Raw genomic sequence first — 15,122 nt, 5'->3', positions numbered from 1 at the left:
ATCATTTTGAACTATCTGTAACACATCACACACATACGTATGTGCATGCAGATATGTATAAATATGAACTTCTGAACAGAATATGCAAGATATGTTTTTAAAGGTAGTAAAATATATTCTCACTCCCATGACACATCCCCTTTCTAGGCAAGATTGCAGGTAACCATGAACACTACTTAGTCCTGTAAGAAACCTTTGATGTGGATTATTTCATCCCTTGTTACAAAGCTACGCTCACTCTATGTTACAATACATAAGAGGCTTAGAACAATAGTATCACATATTTTCTTATATAGTAGGTTTTACGACTTTATTTTATGTTGCAGGAGTTGTGCTGTGTATCTTTGGGTACATCCTGGCATACCCATTTTATGGATGAACAGACTGAGGCATAGAGAGGTTAGATGACATTCCCAAGGTCACATAGCTGGTAGGTTACAGCTGAGACTCACCAGGGCTGGTTGACTGTAAAGTCTAACTTTTTACAGGCTTGTTTTCCTTGTGAGTGGAAGTTGCTGATAGAAATTTTGTTTTGTTTTAATTGGCCAACCTACCTAGAATACCTTTTGGAGGGGAAAAGGCATCCACTTCACAGTAAATTACTGATACTTACTAGATTTATAATCCGGGGAGCGTCTCTCGCAGTTCTCGCCATATGTGCCGCTCTGGCACACACATAGACATTCGGTCCCCGAGAGCGTGGGGCGGCCATTATTAGGGCATGGAGCACACTGGCAAGGGTCAAACCTGGCTGCATATTCTCGAAAAGCTTTCCTGAGGTTGTTCCGTCTTGTCACCGCACAGGGGATGTTTCTTACCAAGTCCGTGATGGGAGCAAGCTAAGAACAGATGGCAGAGAGGAGGTCTAGTCACAGTCCCGTCCCTTTGGCATATGTTGCCATCACTGCCCAATTTTCATGGGATGAGACGCAAGGCCTGGAAAATCCCACACTTCAAAAGGATTATTTGTAGAATATAGTCTGTCTGCCTGTCGAACCAGTGGGGAAAAGCCCTCTCAATGAAGGCAGGGCAATTTCTCTCCCTTCTATAAATTGGGTAGAGCAGCTCTCTCCAAGATGAGCTGGCTTCTCTTGTCCCTAAAGTGTGGCAGCGTGACGTATATGGAGCTTACTTTCCCTGGCATTCTATGACAAAGGAAGCCTCATGTGAGGTGTCGCTTACTTGGACTTACATCATGTTATTTATCAAGCATCACATGCATGCATTGAAGTCCTGAGACAGGTGACCAGCAAGAGGGAGGCAGCTCATGAAGGCTCTGCTGAGACCTTGTTCAGTTTGACTCAAGCTGAAAACTGCAGAGAGGTTTTCTGTGTTCTTTGTGTTTCCAGGGACAATACTTTGACTCTTGGTGGGATCAGATGAGAAAATGTGAAGTGGGAGAAAATGGAGAAATGAACTTGCTGGTAGGATGAATGGGAGAATTATTGTAACAAAGAATGAAGCTAACACAAAATCAAGGCTCATTTTACTAACACTTTAAAACCTCAAAGGAATGACTCTCTAGTGCACTATATGACTCACAAGTGCCCAGATGGGCGGCTGGATCTCATTTTCCCACCATAACCTGTAGAGCCCAATGTATCTTCATTTCACATGTAAATTACTCTACTTTCATAGTGATGGAACTCCTTTATCTTAGTTTAAATGAAATGAGCAGAGTAGCTTCTTTGGGGGCTTTTTAAAATGTGCTTATGTTTTGTTGAAAACTGGCTCTAAAAGGCATATGACTGATATGTGGGCATAAACAGATAAGTATTGCATAAATAATAAAAATCATCTTTTTATGTAATTACAACAAATATAAAACTGATAAAATTTAATCAATGGTGATAGAAACAGAAAGCCAAATGGATCTAAAATCCCATTTATCCCACAGAGCTATAAATGAAGATTTAAGAGTGCTCATCCAATAAAGAGTTGGAAGAAAAATAGAGAAATCAGATTTATTGTATACATGGGGAGATGAAGAGTGCTATTCAAGGCAAGTTTGAACAGTTTTATTCACTAAATTCCCTTTTCTAGTATTTTATCTATATTAGAGATTCTAAATACTGCACTTGAAAATGCTTGTTTGAGTAGCAAAAGCAATAGATGTGTAATTTCACATTTTTTAAAAAGGTACATTGTGCATGCACCCTAAAGAAAGACATTTCCTTTATCATCTGAGAGGAAAATGGAAAAGGAATCGTGTGATGTTCAATTTGAGCTGCTAGAGAACCACTTTAGCTCTCTTACCCATAATACTTTATAATCTTACCTCAAAGTCAATCACAGCAGGATTTTCCTTCACTGATTCTAACCACTCAGAAAACACTTTCTCCTCGGGCCCAGAGCTCCCTTTCTCCCACACCAAAGCTGCTGCATACTGACTCCTCCCGCCTCGAACCAGGGATATGGATTTCTCAGCTCCCTGCAAAAGCGAACCTGCAAGGTGTTTCAAGAAAATTACTCATTTTATTGCAAATTCAAACTTCAAAGAAGAGCCTATTTGCACAGGAGGGAGAAGTAGAGAGGACAGGCACGTAGCTCCATTAAGTAAGCTAAGCGAAAGGCAAGCAAACGCTCCTCTTGGTCCCTATAGGGAGTTTAATAACAGAAATGATAATAACAGTGAGAACAGCTACCATTTACTGAGCAGTTTGTATGTGCCAGGCACTCCGCACACACTATCTTAGGTAACTGGGAACAATCCTGAGAAGTAGGAATTATTACGATTATTACAAAGATGGACATTAAAGCTACAAGTAATCTGGCCTGGAACACGTGGTTACTAAGAGGGGGGCCTGGGCTGCAAATGCAGCCATGTCCTGCTCTTTGACACCAAACCTCTCGCTATTAATTTATATTAGCTCATCTCTTGGACCTCAGAAATAAAATAAACCATGTGATTCTGATATCTGATCAGTTGACTGCCATGCCAGAGACTTCTAATTACAGAAAAAAGTTGATAGAACGCTTTTAAGCTTAAAGACAGGAATAAAAACACAACCAGTCAAAGAAAAAAAATTAAACCTCAAGTTAAGAGTTGGCACAATGTTTCTTTAGAGGCAATGACATTTAACGTACACAATACAGATCTTTTATACAAATTTCCAAGACAATTCCTATTCACTAACGGGGTCTTTAACTGACATGAGTAGGAGATGAGTAATAGGAAATTGCATCAAGAAATGAAATCATATGCCATTCCAGTGTGGGCAAAGACCTGGAACCAGTGGCAGATTCGGCATGTTCTGGAGACAATGCATATGAGAATCAGTTTGAATTGAAGCTGAAGATTTAGGTAGGAGAGGAACAGAAGAATAAAGAGCATGTGGATGTAAAGCCAGGGAAACTAGACTTCATTCTTTAGGTTTAGGAACAACTGCATTCTCTAGAAACGTTGAAAGGTTTTGAGTTGGGAAGTTGACGCAACTCAAAATATTAGCAATGTGTCAACTGGGCAGCAATGGAGAGTTGATAAATCAGACTGGAGACTATTGCAATCATCTCTGATTTTGCAATGTCCTCCTTTTATTCCTACAGGCTGAAAACTATGGGTCCATATTTGACATTTTATCATCTCATTGTTGGATAGATTTTATAATTGAGTAGCTTTTTTTAGTAAGTACTCAAGAATGTATATTTCCAGAATTCTCTCGTGTTTTGAAATGTCTTCCTGTTACATTTACATATGACCACATTTTTTTCCTCTTTCAGAAATTTGTGGATATTCCTCTATTGTCTGGTAGCATTGAATTTTGTTATGGAGAGTCTGAGGTCAGCGAGATTTTGTTGTTGTTGCTGTTCTGTAGGAGGCTTGTTCTTTCAACTGAGATACTTGAAGAATTCATTTTTAAAATCTTTGTATTTAGTAGATTAACTAGAATTTGTCTTGAAGTTGTATATTCGAACAATATTTTTCATACATATAATCAAGACAAGTTTCTTCCTTTATTTCAGGGACACATTATATAGCCTTTTTTTAAAAAACAGTTTTTCTGTGTCATTACTTGGGATCTCTATTTTGGGGACACTATTTCCCATATATTAAATTATATTTGTCATTCCGAGTCCATTAGATTTTTTTTAATAACTGTTAATATCTGAATTTTTTCTCTGCATTTGTTATGAATTACTTTAGATCTTTCCTATGTGTGATTAGCTTTATTAATTTTATTCTCAGACAATTATATTTTCTCCTTGCAGTGTCTAATTTACTTTTAGCTATAATGGTGATATTTTTCAATATTTGTTTGTCTTTGTACCTTAGCTTTAAAATCTTCCTTTTCAATTAATTCTTACATTTAATCTTTTTGTCTCTGAGCTCTTGATTTACTGAATTCACATTCTTATTAAATCATTCTATTGCATGAAAAACTGCTATAGAATCTGTTTCCATTCTGGTTTACATTATTAAATCATTTGTCTGCTTTGCATGCTGTTCCCTTTTTTCGTTTTTTGCTGTAATACAAATGCATAGTTGTCAAGCCAGTTCTCCTTATTTCTCTTATGCTTAACATGGGTATCTACATGTAGAACATCTTTATATTCTGATAATTAAAATTATCTATTATTATTATAGTAAATATTATATTTTTATTTGCTCTTTGTCTGTCTCTCCATGAGAATATAAGCTTCCTATTTTGCGATTTTCTGCTTCCCTTTGTTCTGAGCAGAATGAGTAGCAATCAGTCAGGCAGAGTAAGAGAGTAAGAGAACTTTACACAGAGGAAGGAGTTATTTATAATAGCAAGGCACAGGAGAGAGCATGACTTATGTAGGAGAATACATAAAGTTTAGCTAGGCAGAGAGAGAGACAAGGACTGATCTTTAAGGCTATGAGAAACCATGACATGTTGAAGACATGAGAGTTTCAGGATAAAATTTGCCTTGGAGAAGATTCCTCTCATAGAAAGTATGTAGAATCGATTGGAAGAAGCAAGACCATAGGCAAAGGGACCAGTTGGGGGCTTCTGTGGCATCCAGGTTGGAAATAAAGAATGAGGGCATGCCCATGGAATGAAGAGATGGGGATAACTGGGAGAAGTATTAATGGGGTAGAATGGTTACTTATTGGATGTGGAGGCTAGAAAGAGGGAGAAATCAAAGACAACACGCAGGTTTCTGGCTTTGCTGCCTGAGCCTTTTTCACATACCTCCCTTGGATCCTTGTCACTCTGTATTTTTAATGGTTGTTTATAGGTATCCTTACTTTGTAAGCTCCTTGATAGGAAGTCCTGATTCACACCCATCTTTACATCACAATGCCTAATATTGAGTTCAGCCCAGGGGAAGAATCAACAAATATTCGTTAAATTAAACCTAAGTATAAGATAAAGAAAACCTTAACCCTTTCCTCTTGTAAGTAGCACTAATGATTTTATTTGCACCCTCTTCCCACTGATGCGGGATCGGTGAGCCAAGAAGTCAAAAGAAAGATTTCTTGGACTCTCAAGGTCTGGCAGTAGTGCTCTTTTATCTAGAGAATAGTGTGGAATAGCTTAGGGACAGGACCCATGGGCAGTGGAGAGCCGCTGCAAACATGGGTTGAGGATAGGGCTAAATTTAAGTCATAGGTATGTGAGTTATCTCTTTACAAGACAAAGGAAAGAATATGTAAAAAAAGTTGTTAAAATGGTATCAGTGCAGGTGGGGTCTGGTTATTGCTTGGTCTTTTAGATAACTTTTAGATAAGAATCAAACCAGATTAAGTAAATGGCTGAAGCCACCATCTTAAATATTATTTTTAGCTAAAGACAAAGAAGGATGTTGGGGGTGAAGGGGGAGTCGATCATGGGAGATTACCACACAAGTACAGTAAACAAGATGAAACAAGATGCAGATTGAAGTTCTTGCCTTCTGCATTGATAAGTTTCTAGAGATAAGGTCATCCCCCCTTCTTCCTGGTGCAGAGAGGGAGACACCTTTACAGATGGAGATTTCCTTTACAATGTAAATGTCTCTTAACAAAGGGTAAGTAAATTCTACTCCTCAGAGCCTCCTTCCCATCTGCAGTTTTTAAAAGTAACCAGCCTAAAATAATCCTCATCACCACCACACATAGAGCTCTGAGGTAGATAAATGAAATGAATGAACAGTTAAAAAATAGCACAGTCATGTGCAATATGGTACTTAAATTACTGCCGGCCTCAGGACACGCTGGGTAGGCTGCTAAGAGAGAGTACTGTTACCTTCATATTTCTCTGACAGCTTGTTCGTGGTGCACCGGTGTTCCACTTTTGTTTTCTTAACAAAAAGAAAACGTTTCTTTGTTTCAATCCGGATACAGTGTTGGACCTCTTCCTCTGTTAGACCTGGGAAGTGGAGAAAAAACCAAAAACCCTGAGGCTGCACCATTGAGAACTCAGGGAAGATGTGCATGAGGCTCTGGGCACTCTGGGAGCTACAGGTACTCTGTAAGCTAGAGAGATTAACAGCTTTTCCCTACAGATTCTGTCCTTTACAGGCCCTGAGATGGGCTGGAACGGAAGAGGTATCTGTGAGTCTCTGCCATCTCCCCCTTCAACACTGGCCCTTTAAAAGCAAACCTGGGGTCACTGTGGCCCTCCCATGGGGATCATGTTGGCCTCTCCGTTTTGCCTACACACAATGCACCTCTAAGCCTGCTGGTCCTACCTGCCACTGCCACCGTATAGCCCAGAAAACCCAGAGATGAGCACATGATCTGTTTTGTGCCCCAATGTCAGGTCTTTTTTCTGGGACACAGCTGATTCTGTGAGACCTGAGGTCACTTCACATTTTTCCCTGTTCCTCACTGAAAGTAGACCTTGTTGATCATCTCTCTTCCCCTGAACACTCATTCTCGTACTTCTCTGTGCTTCTGCTCCCTGGCTCAGCTGCTCACTCCATCGCTACTTCCAAACCCTTTTGTTTTGCTCTCAGAAATTCTCACGTCCTGACCTATGAACTCCTCTTTTCAATGTCCTCACTGGCTGTTCTATCTCCTTATCTTAATTCAAGCCTGTACTTGACATGTTTCCCCTATTGTCTCCAAGGGAGGTTGGTACTGCCTCATTCCCAGCCCCTTCAGATATAGGAACTGGGGTTGATATCTTCCTAGTTTTCCATTGCTGCTTCCATAGCATGACTCTCCATGGTTTCATAAGTCTTGTAAAAACCCTGATGCTTTGAGGCTCAGGCCACCCAGCTCTAATAAATTTATCCTCATTCTTCTTATCTTCTACCAAACTTCCAAGCATCATTTGTTGAAGATTTTGGCATCTGAATCACTTTTTCCCACTATAATGCTTGCCATTTTTCTCAATGACTTCAAAATCTATGTGGATGTGAGGGATGGAGTAGGACCGGGCATGGACACAGGTCTGGCTATTGGTAGGCAGAGTTGGGACTGCCTATTTAGGATAATTTGAGAAGAAGCAATGTTTCATATTTCTCTTTTTTCTTAGTTTTTTTTTAAATTTTATTTTTATTATTTTTTTGAGGAAGATTAGCCCTGAGCTAACACCTGCTACCAACACTCCTCTTTTTTGTTGAGGAAGACTGGTCCTGAGCTAACATCCATGCCCATCTTCCTCTACTTTATATGTGGGATGCCTGCTACAGCATGGCTTGACGAGTAGTGCATAGGTCCACACCTGGGGTCTGAACCAGGGAACCCCGAGCTGTTGAAGTGGATTGTGCAAACTTGACCACTGCATCACTAGGCCGGCCCCCATATTGCTTAATAGCTTCCCAACCTACCTGATCTGCTACCTGAAACATCAAAATTAGAATCCAGGTTTTTTGATGTTTAAAGTTGCCTTGCAAAACATAAGCATATGAGAGAGAGAGCTGTTAATATCAGCTTTTAGGCACCTTAAAGCAAGGAAGTTTATCAAACACTGATATTTAAGTTCAAGTTTTCCCCATTTTTGCAGGGAAAATTCACTTTGAGCGAACATCTGTTGCCAGTCTTCCTTTCTTTTTTTTTCCTCTCCAAATCCCCAGTACTTGGCTGTATGTCATAGTTGTAAGTCCTTCTAGTTCTTCTATGTGAGCCATCACCACCACATGGCTACAGACAGATGAGTGATGTGGTTCTGCACCTGGGAATTGAACCTGGACACCGAAGCAGAGCATGCTGAACTTTAACCACTAGGCTGTCAGGGCTGGCTACAAATACTGATATTTAGGGTTGGAGTTTACAATAGGCAGGAAAGAGTGTTTTTAGAGCTTGAGGCACAGTTTGGGTGTGATAGGGAAATTGAAAGCTAAAGGCACTGATCACTGAGAAATGAGGCTGAGGAGATGGGGTTGGGGTCTGCCTACTTCAAAGTTTTTTCAATAGTTTGACACATTTGAAGAGATGCATTCTAAGTTGGGAGTAAAAAATTCTTGGTTTGAAGCCCTCATGTTTCCTTTGCATCTTTAACTTGGCCAGGCTGAATAAATACAAGTCATTTTGTTTTCTGGTAAGATTGTTCTTATAATGGATCAGTCAAATGTTTAGGCCATGTTAGGAATTTAATGCATCTATAGGGCACAAGTCCTATCCTTTTCCTAGTCTTTCATTAGGTTTTTATTATTTATAAGTGAAAATTATGTTTTATGTGTCCGATTAACTATAACATAATTAATCAACTATAAACTTAGTTAATTTCATTTTCTGAGGGTTATAGAAAAATCCTTGAAGATTTGAATGATGAATCCCTCTTATGAGCCATGATGTTGGTCATGCAGGAATTAAAATGTCACGTCTTTATCAGAGAACTTCCGTCTGAATTTCTTTCTTTTCTTCCTCGCAATACCGTGTGTCCTGTAGTTTACTGCCTGACCTCCATCCACACTAACGACAGAGTTGCTTGATGCTACAGCACTCAGCCTCTCAAACCTGAGCATCCCTCTGATGCAGCACAGGGATGAGTATTCTGAAAATCTCCTCAGCTACTCTGACTGGCAAAGGTCAACAGTGTGACTCAAAAATGGCATACTGATAAACAGTGGGGTGAATAGTTTCTCTCCTCCAATTCAAAGCAGAAAATGACTTCCCAACAAAAGGAGTTTAAAATTACCATCTTGCATATTATGATATTTTAATTGTTTAATGTTTTCACTGTATTCCTGAAATTCTTTTCACCTTGCACACTGAAGCAATGTCAACTTTTATTCAAGGTTTTAAATTGACTATGGCACACTGAACAACAGAGGAATAAATCAAGGGAGGCAAATAACAAGCAATTTAATCGTTTCCTTCTTCTTGAGGGAGAAAAAGGACTATGAAATATTCAAGCCATTTTTTTGAAACTAATGACAAGGGATATAATTCTTATTGAATAAAGTAAACAAAAACTAAGCCTATACTCTAGTTCCATGTAATGGCCAGATAAGGGGAAAAGGAATAGAAAGAGAAAAGGGAGGAGCCCAGAGTGTATTCATCTAGAGAGTGGCCAAAAACAGGTAAACACATCCACTAGAGAATTCCAGTTTATTGAGATTTGTTTCTGTGTGAATGTGCTTCATCTTAACCACAATTAAAATTGCACACCAATATTATTATTGTGACTCAGAGAAATATATATATATAAGAATATATATTATATGTAAGAATGTTTTATTGAACATATTGAATATACCTATATATATGCACACTATAAATACTATATATAGCGTGTGTATGTATGTGTATGTCGATGTGTAGGGTTATATATTTTTAGTTCCTATCACATCTCAAGCTCCCTTTCTTTCCCTTATTATGCATATCTGTTTGCTGGTTTCTATTTATAGAAAAAGAGAGGGCAGGTAAGAATAGGTAAGAATGTTTTAGTAGGAAAATGCAGCTCCTCCCTTTTCATTTTGGTTATGGGGCTTCAGCTATTAAAATGCTGGGTGGTTGATTAAAGATTCACATAGTTATTTAACTGACCTGATCCCAAAGCCTTTAGAAGCTTTGCTCTGAATGTATGATAAGTATAGCTCATCCAGGGCAAAATTATTCTCTAGGCTACAGCAGCAGTGACCAGCATAATTTCATCCCAAGGGTGAGATGAAATCAAGTCAAGGGGCAGAGATTTCCCCTAACCATTTTTGCTCAGCATTAACATTGATGCTATTCTCAGTGGCAGAAGACGTCCGGTTCATCATGCAAACGTTGCTTCAGTGGAAAGGATAACTGAAATGGGACATAAGGGACAGGCAGTGTGGAAAGCCCATCATGGCATAAATCTTTTGGATTTCAGTAATTCTGTCAGGTAAAATGTTTTTAATACCTTCTTACTGAAAGTCCTTCTCAAAGACATTTATTCCATCTCTTCTCTTAGGAAGCAGATCATGAGGGATATCTGGTCATTTAATGTTTGGAAGGACTCAGGGCAGTCACACTGAGCATTAGTATTTGCCACAGTGAGGTGTAAGAACAGAGCGATTGATACTCTATTGACCCCTGGGTTGGCCTGATGTTGTCTTTTTAAAGAAATTCCTGGGTTCTTTTGTATGAAAGTTACATGATGTAGAATTCTGATTCATTTTGGGGAAGTGGCCAGTGGAGTTCTAGTTACTGTACAGTTTTCCCAGCCATGTTCTCAAGAGACACATGATAGAATCATCACAAAGACCCTACGTCATTTCACACAGGAATCTGAAAACAAATTTATCCTCAGGAGCTCAAGCTGTAATAACAATTAATATTGGTAATTTAAGATAATACTTAAGAAACCAAAATTTATTCATAAACCAAGCTTTATATTGTTATTTTATGCGTAAGCAGAAAAATATCACTGATTATATCCCAAGATATAAAGTTGCAATCTTTCCTTAAACAAAAGTGCTTCTCATTTGGTTTCAAGTTTTATCAATGGTAGGTGCATATCTGGGCTACATTAACTCAGCCTCTTGCCAAGTCCTTAACTGCTCTTTCATCTTATGCCCTTGGCTTTTAGTTAAACTCATTAAAAGAAAAAGACTGCTAGTGAATTTGCCATATTTATTGATCTATAAAATTATTATCTCCTATACAAATAGTATAAATAAATTATCTTTTAGAATTTAGTTCCAGGACACATTTTGTCTTCCTTGAGATAATGGCATGTGTCTCTCTTTTTCAGTTACCACCCCTGTGTAGCTTATGTTGTTCCTAGATGTCAGGAAATTCAGAGACAAAATCTGATGCCCAGTCAAAGAGGTTAAGCATATTTATTTTTCCTTCTTTTTTTGTCTTAATTTTCTATTTTTATTTTGTGTGCTTGAGTTGTACTTTTTGGTTGTTCATATTATTTTCGAAATAAAGCAGAGTCTAATAAAGTCAATAAAGAAGAAGAATTAAAATGATAAAGTGAAAAATGTATTGCATGCTATCATATCACTTAAAAGAAATGAGGGCTGCAGCAAGCATACCTGAGTTCCTCAGTTCCTCGCTGCTGTACTGATAGAGGAGGTCATACGCGCCGCCCAGGGAGCCGGAGATGAAATAGTGAGTCCCGAAGTCATCAAATATTCGGCTATACAAAGCAGAGTTGTACTCTAGAGGCAGATGGTTAAGTGCTTTCAAAAAGACATCAGAAAGCTGCAGATCTTTAGTTTTCACTGTGAAGTTTAAGACTTTTATCACTTTATGGATCCTAATAAAACTCGAATCCTAAATGGAAGAGGAGAAAAGAGGTAAAAAAAAAATAAAGATGATTAAAGGTAATGAAAGCTTGAGGTATCAAGCATTAAATGTCATCTATTTATCATTAGCTTCATTCCAGTCATAGTACGCCAACAAGTTTAACTCTCAATTGCATGTTCTCATGTACAAAAGTATAATTTTCATTTTATTTTCCAGCACCTTTCCATGAGGTGCTCTTTCAAAGTGCTGAACAGACAAGATTATCTCAATAACGTAAACTGTGACTGAGGCATATGTTATTCTATGGGAAAGAGATCAATTATCAGAAAAATAAAATTTTCTCTCTCGATTGTCAATTGTGACTACATCCTTACGAAGTTTTTACTTAGAAGGCCTTGCTAATGCAAATAATTTAAAAAGGATCATGTAAATTTTCAACGGGAAGTTATGCAACTGAGATTCAAGTCATACCTTGTCACTAACTGGGAGAAAGCCTTTAAATTTTCCAAGCCTCAGTCGGCTATGAAATGTCACCTGGTATACAGCTCTCGTCTGTGTACCAGGTGACATTACATACCCTTTCAACTCCAAATATTATGATTCTAAATTACTTAGGGGGTAAAATTAAAGAAAATTGTTTATATTCTCTCTCTTCCACCCATGAGCAGAAATATTTGTTTGAAGATTGTATTTTTAAATCATTTCTTGTTATTTGAGGTTCATTTAGGATTAGGTGGTTGTTACTATGTTCAAAATCTCACTCTGTTAGAGTCCCTTCTACGTATCCATTGAGTTTTATGAGTGCAGCCATGTAGACTATTTTTTAAAAATTCTGTATACTTTATCTAATATCTCAATTTTAGCAAATTGTAGTGTTTGAGTAAGAGTAACAGAGAAAGGAGTATATTTTAGTGAAATAACTTTATTGTGGTGGTAAATTATTAAACAGCTATCTTCCTGTATGTTTAATTAGGACAGCTGCGTAAACAAAAGAAAAAAATAATCACAAGAAATGAAAAAGAGTCATCATTTGTCCTCCACTCTCTCTCTTTTCCTATATCTCTTCCTGCCTTCCTCTTTCCCTCCTTCCTACCTTGTTGCCTTCAATATATTTACGTTGCTCTGCTATCTCAGGTGCTGTGGGCCCAGAAATGAACAAGGCAGACAAAGTTCACGCCTTTGCGGAGCTTACATTTTAGTAAGTGTCCATTAATTCTATTTTTAAGTTGAATACTTGAATTTTTTCATAGAACCATGGTTTTCAAAAATTGGAGGGGCGTTGTGCTTTTAGTAAGAAGCACACTTACTCACTGAGTCTCTGAAATGCCTGTTCAGACAGGGATGTTAAATGGGCGGTTCAAAATTTTCAGGTTGCTTTAAAAACTAAATTGTGGAAAATACAAGTGAAATTTGGGTAACTCAACACATCACCTTCTCTAGCGTTCCACTTGCCAGTGCCTGATGGCTGGAATAGGCTATTTTAGACTAAAGAGTTATGTAACAGTAGGTTGTTAACTACGTACGATCTATTTCAACACTTTGTGAGATCTCGCTTTATTTTAACCATCTTTTTGTCGGTTCAATTTTGTAAAGTAATTCAGAAACAGCACTGAATCTTACTGCAATAATTGGTATTTTGACTTTGAAACAGACTGCCCAACAAATGTTTAGTCAGATCAATCATTGACAAAATAAATAAATAAAGCGCATTAAGCTCCACCAAAGGGCATGGATTGATTTTCAAGTTTGTGGTAACTTGTTTTCACTATTTGAAGACTTAAGGTTGCAGTGGCATTTTCGATTTAACCTGAGATTTCCTTATTCTGTTCAGATCTAATCAAAGATGTTGGGTTGAATCATATTAAGTGGACAATTTTGTGAGTCAAAAATAGTTGACTATCGCAGTTTCATAGGATCCAACCCGATACTGCGAATAGCCCAAAATGTTTCCACTTTGGGGCGGACTATTAGAGGATCAAATAACAGCTGTTTACTGACAGATAAGGGTTTTACAAATGTCCTCTAATATGTTTGAAGCACTTATAAACTAATTCTGTGAAGCAAATCTTAATGTTGAGACTGAGATCTGTCTATCTATGTCTCTTTCAACATCTCCATTTCCCTCCCCATCTTTCACTATATTTTTAGGCAATTATTTCCAATCCTGGATACGACATCAGAGTGAGCTGGGGGACTTAAAAAGAAAAAGCCAGAATCACATGCCCGACCCCAGATATTCTGGATCAGGAAATTAAGGGAAGGGCCTGGGGGTGGGGGTGTATATTTTTACTTCCCGGTAATTTTATCTTGTCTTAAGAATATAATTTGGTAAGTTTGAGGGACACTCTGTGACCCATTTGAAACTGAACTAATAATCTAGTTATAAAAGGAATCTGTTTTATTCTCGTTTTTTCTTACATGTTCATATCAGTGGATCGTGCCAAACTTAACCACTAGGCCACGGGGCTGGCCCCTAGGGTTGACATTTTTAGATATATAAAGATTTAGGGGATATACCTTGCATGTATCCTACCTGAGGAAAATATAAAAATATGACAACTGAATGAGAACAAGGATTTCAAGAAAGAGAAGATGAGAAAAGAGGAGACAGTGAGGAGTAAATGGGATATACATATATGCACACACATATATATACAAATACATATATAAAATATAACACAAATATAAAATACAGACTATTAACTTTGAATTTACATGTTATGTGAAGAATCTTTAAATAGAGAAGACAAGAGTCAGAATAAAAACAAATAAATATATATAACATAAAAACAAATACAAAATGATACCTATGAATAGCTTGGAACACATACGTTTTGAACTATCTCAATAAAACTGAGGGTTTGGAGGTCTGTGATCACGGTGGTGGGGGAGTAGGGAAGTGAATGTGTTCTCAAGGAGACAGTGAGGATGGGAGGTGGGGAATAGGTAAATAAAACATCTTTTTGGGGGCTATAGACATTATTTCATGTGACAGAAGAAAAACACAGGTTTAATTATGCTCGTTAACTAGAGAAAGGTAACTATAATCAAAATTTCAAAGTTTAGTAGAACTTCCAAAATGACCAAAAGGATAAGAGGGAGGAGATAGAAATGTGACAAAGACAGAAAAAGTAAAGAAACAAGAAATAGCAACAAAATGAAATAAGTAGAAAAATTAAAGATGGAAGAAATGTGATCAAGTGTTTCAGTGAGTATATTAAATGTGAGTTGGTTGAATTTCCCTAGCAAAGGCCTGAGACTGTCAGATTACACTCAAAAAAGCAAAATTCTGTTACTTGCAGTTTATAAGAAATAAACCTAAAACAGTAAGACAAAGAAAAGTTACAATAAAGAAAACACAACCCTAAACAGAGCAAAACGCATGCAGACAGGGAGCATCATTATACATATTACCTCTATAACTTTTAAAGTGAGATACAACAAGAACAAGACATGAAACTATTTAAATCTGTGTTAGAAATCTTACTGATTTAATGTGAAAACTCTCCCCTTCTCATTGCATGATTGCTGGAATTGGCATTAATTTTTAGGAAAG

General features: G+C 37.6%; 1 protein-coding gene across 4 annotated transcripts in view; it reads right to left on the bottom strand.

Moving 5' to 3' along the window:
- The window catches only part of C6 (complement C6), a 62,806-nt gene that overhangs the window by 26,645 nt on the left and 21,039 nt on the right, over window positions 1-15,122 (bottom strand). For all 4 annotated transcript variants that reach the window (XM_046670930.1, XM_046670929.1, XM_046670927.1 and 1 more), the window contains 4 exons: window positions 11,353-11,593; window positions 6,195-6,317; window positions 2,279-2,445; window positions 614-839 (listed from right to left, as the gene is read on the bottom strand). In XM_046670930.1, coding sequence (XP_046526886.1) covers window positions 614-839; window positions 2,279-2,445; window positions 6,195-6,317; window positions 11,353-11,593 — 757 coding nt within the window. The remainder of the gene's footprint in view (window positions 1-613; window positions 840-2,278; window positions 2,446-6,194; window positions 6,318-11,352; window positions 11,594-15,122) is intronic.

This window comes from Equus quagga, chromosome 9, assembly GCF_021613505.1.
Source record: "Equus quagga isolate Etosha38 chromosome 9, UCLA_HA_Equagga_1.0, whole genome shotgun sequence".
Taxonomy (NCBI): Eukaryota; Metazoa; Chordata; class Mammalia; order Perissodactyla; family Equidae; genus Equus; species Equus quagga.
Note: the sequence above shows the minus strand (reverse complement) of the source record. Positions and strands in the feature narration are given on the sequence as shown.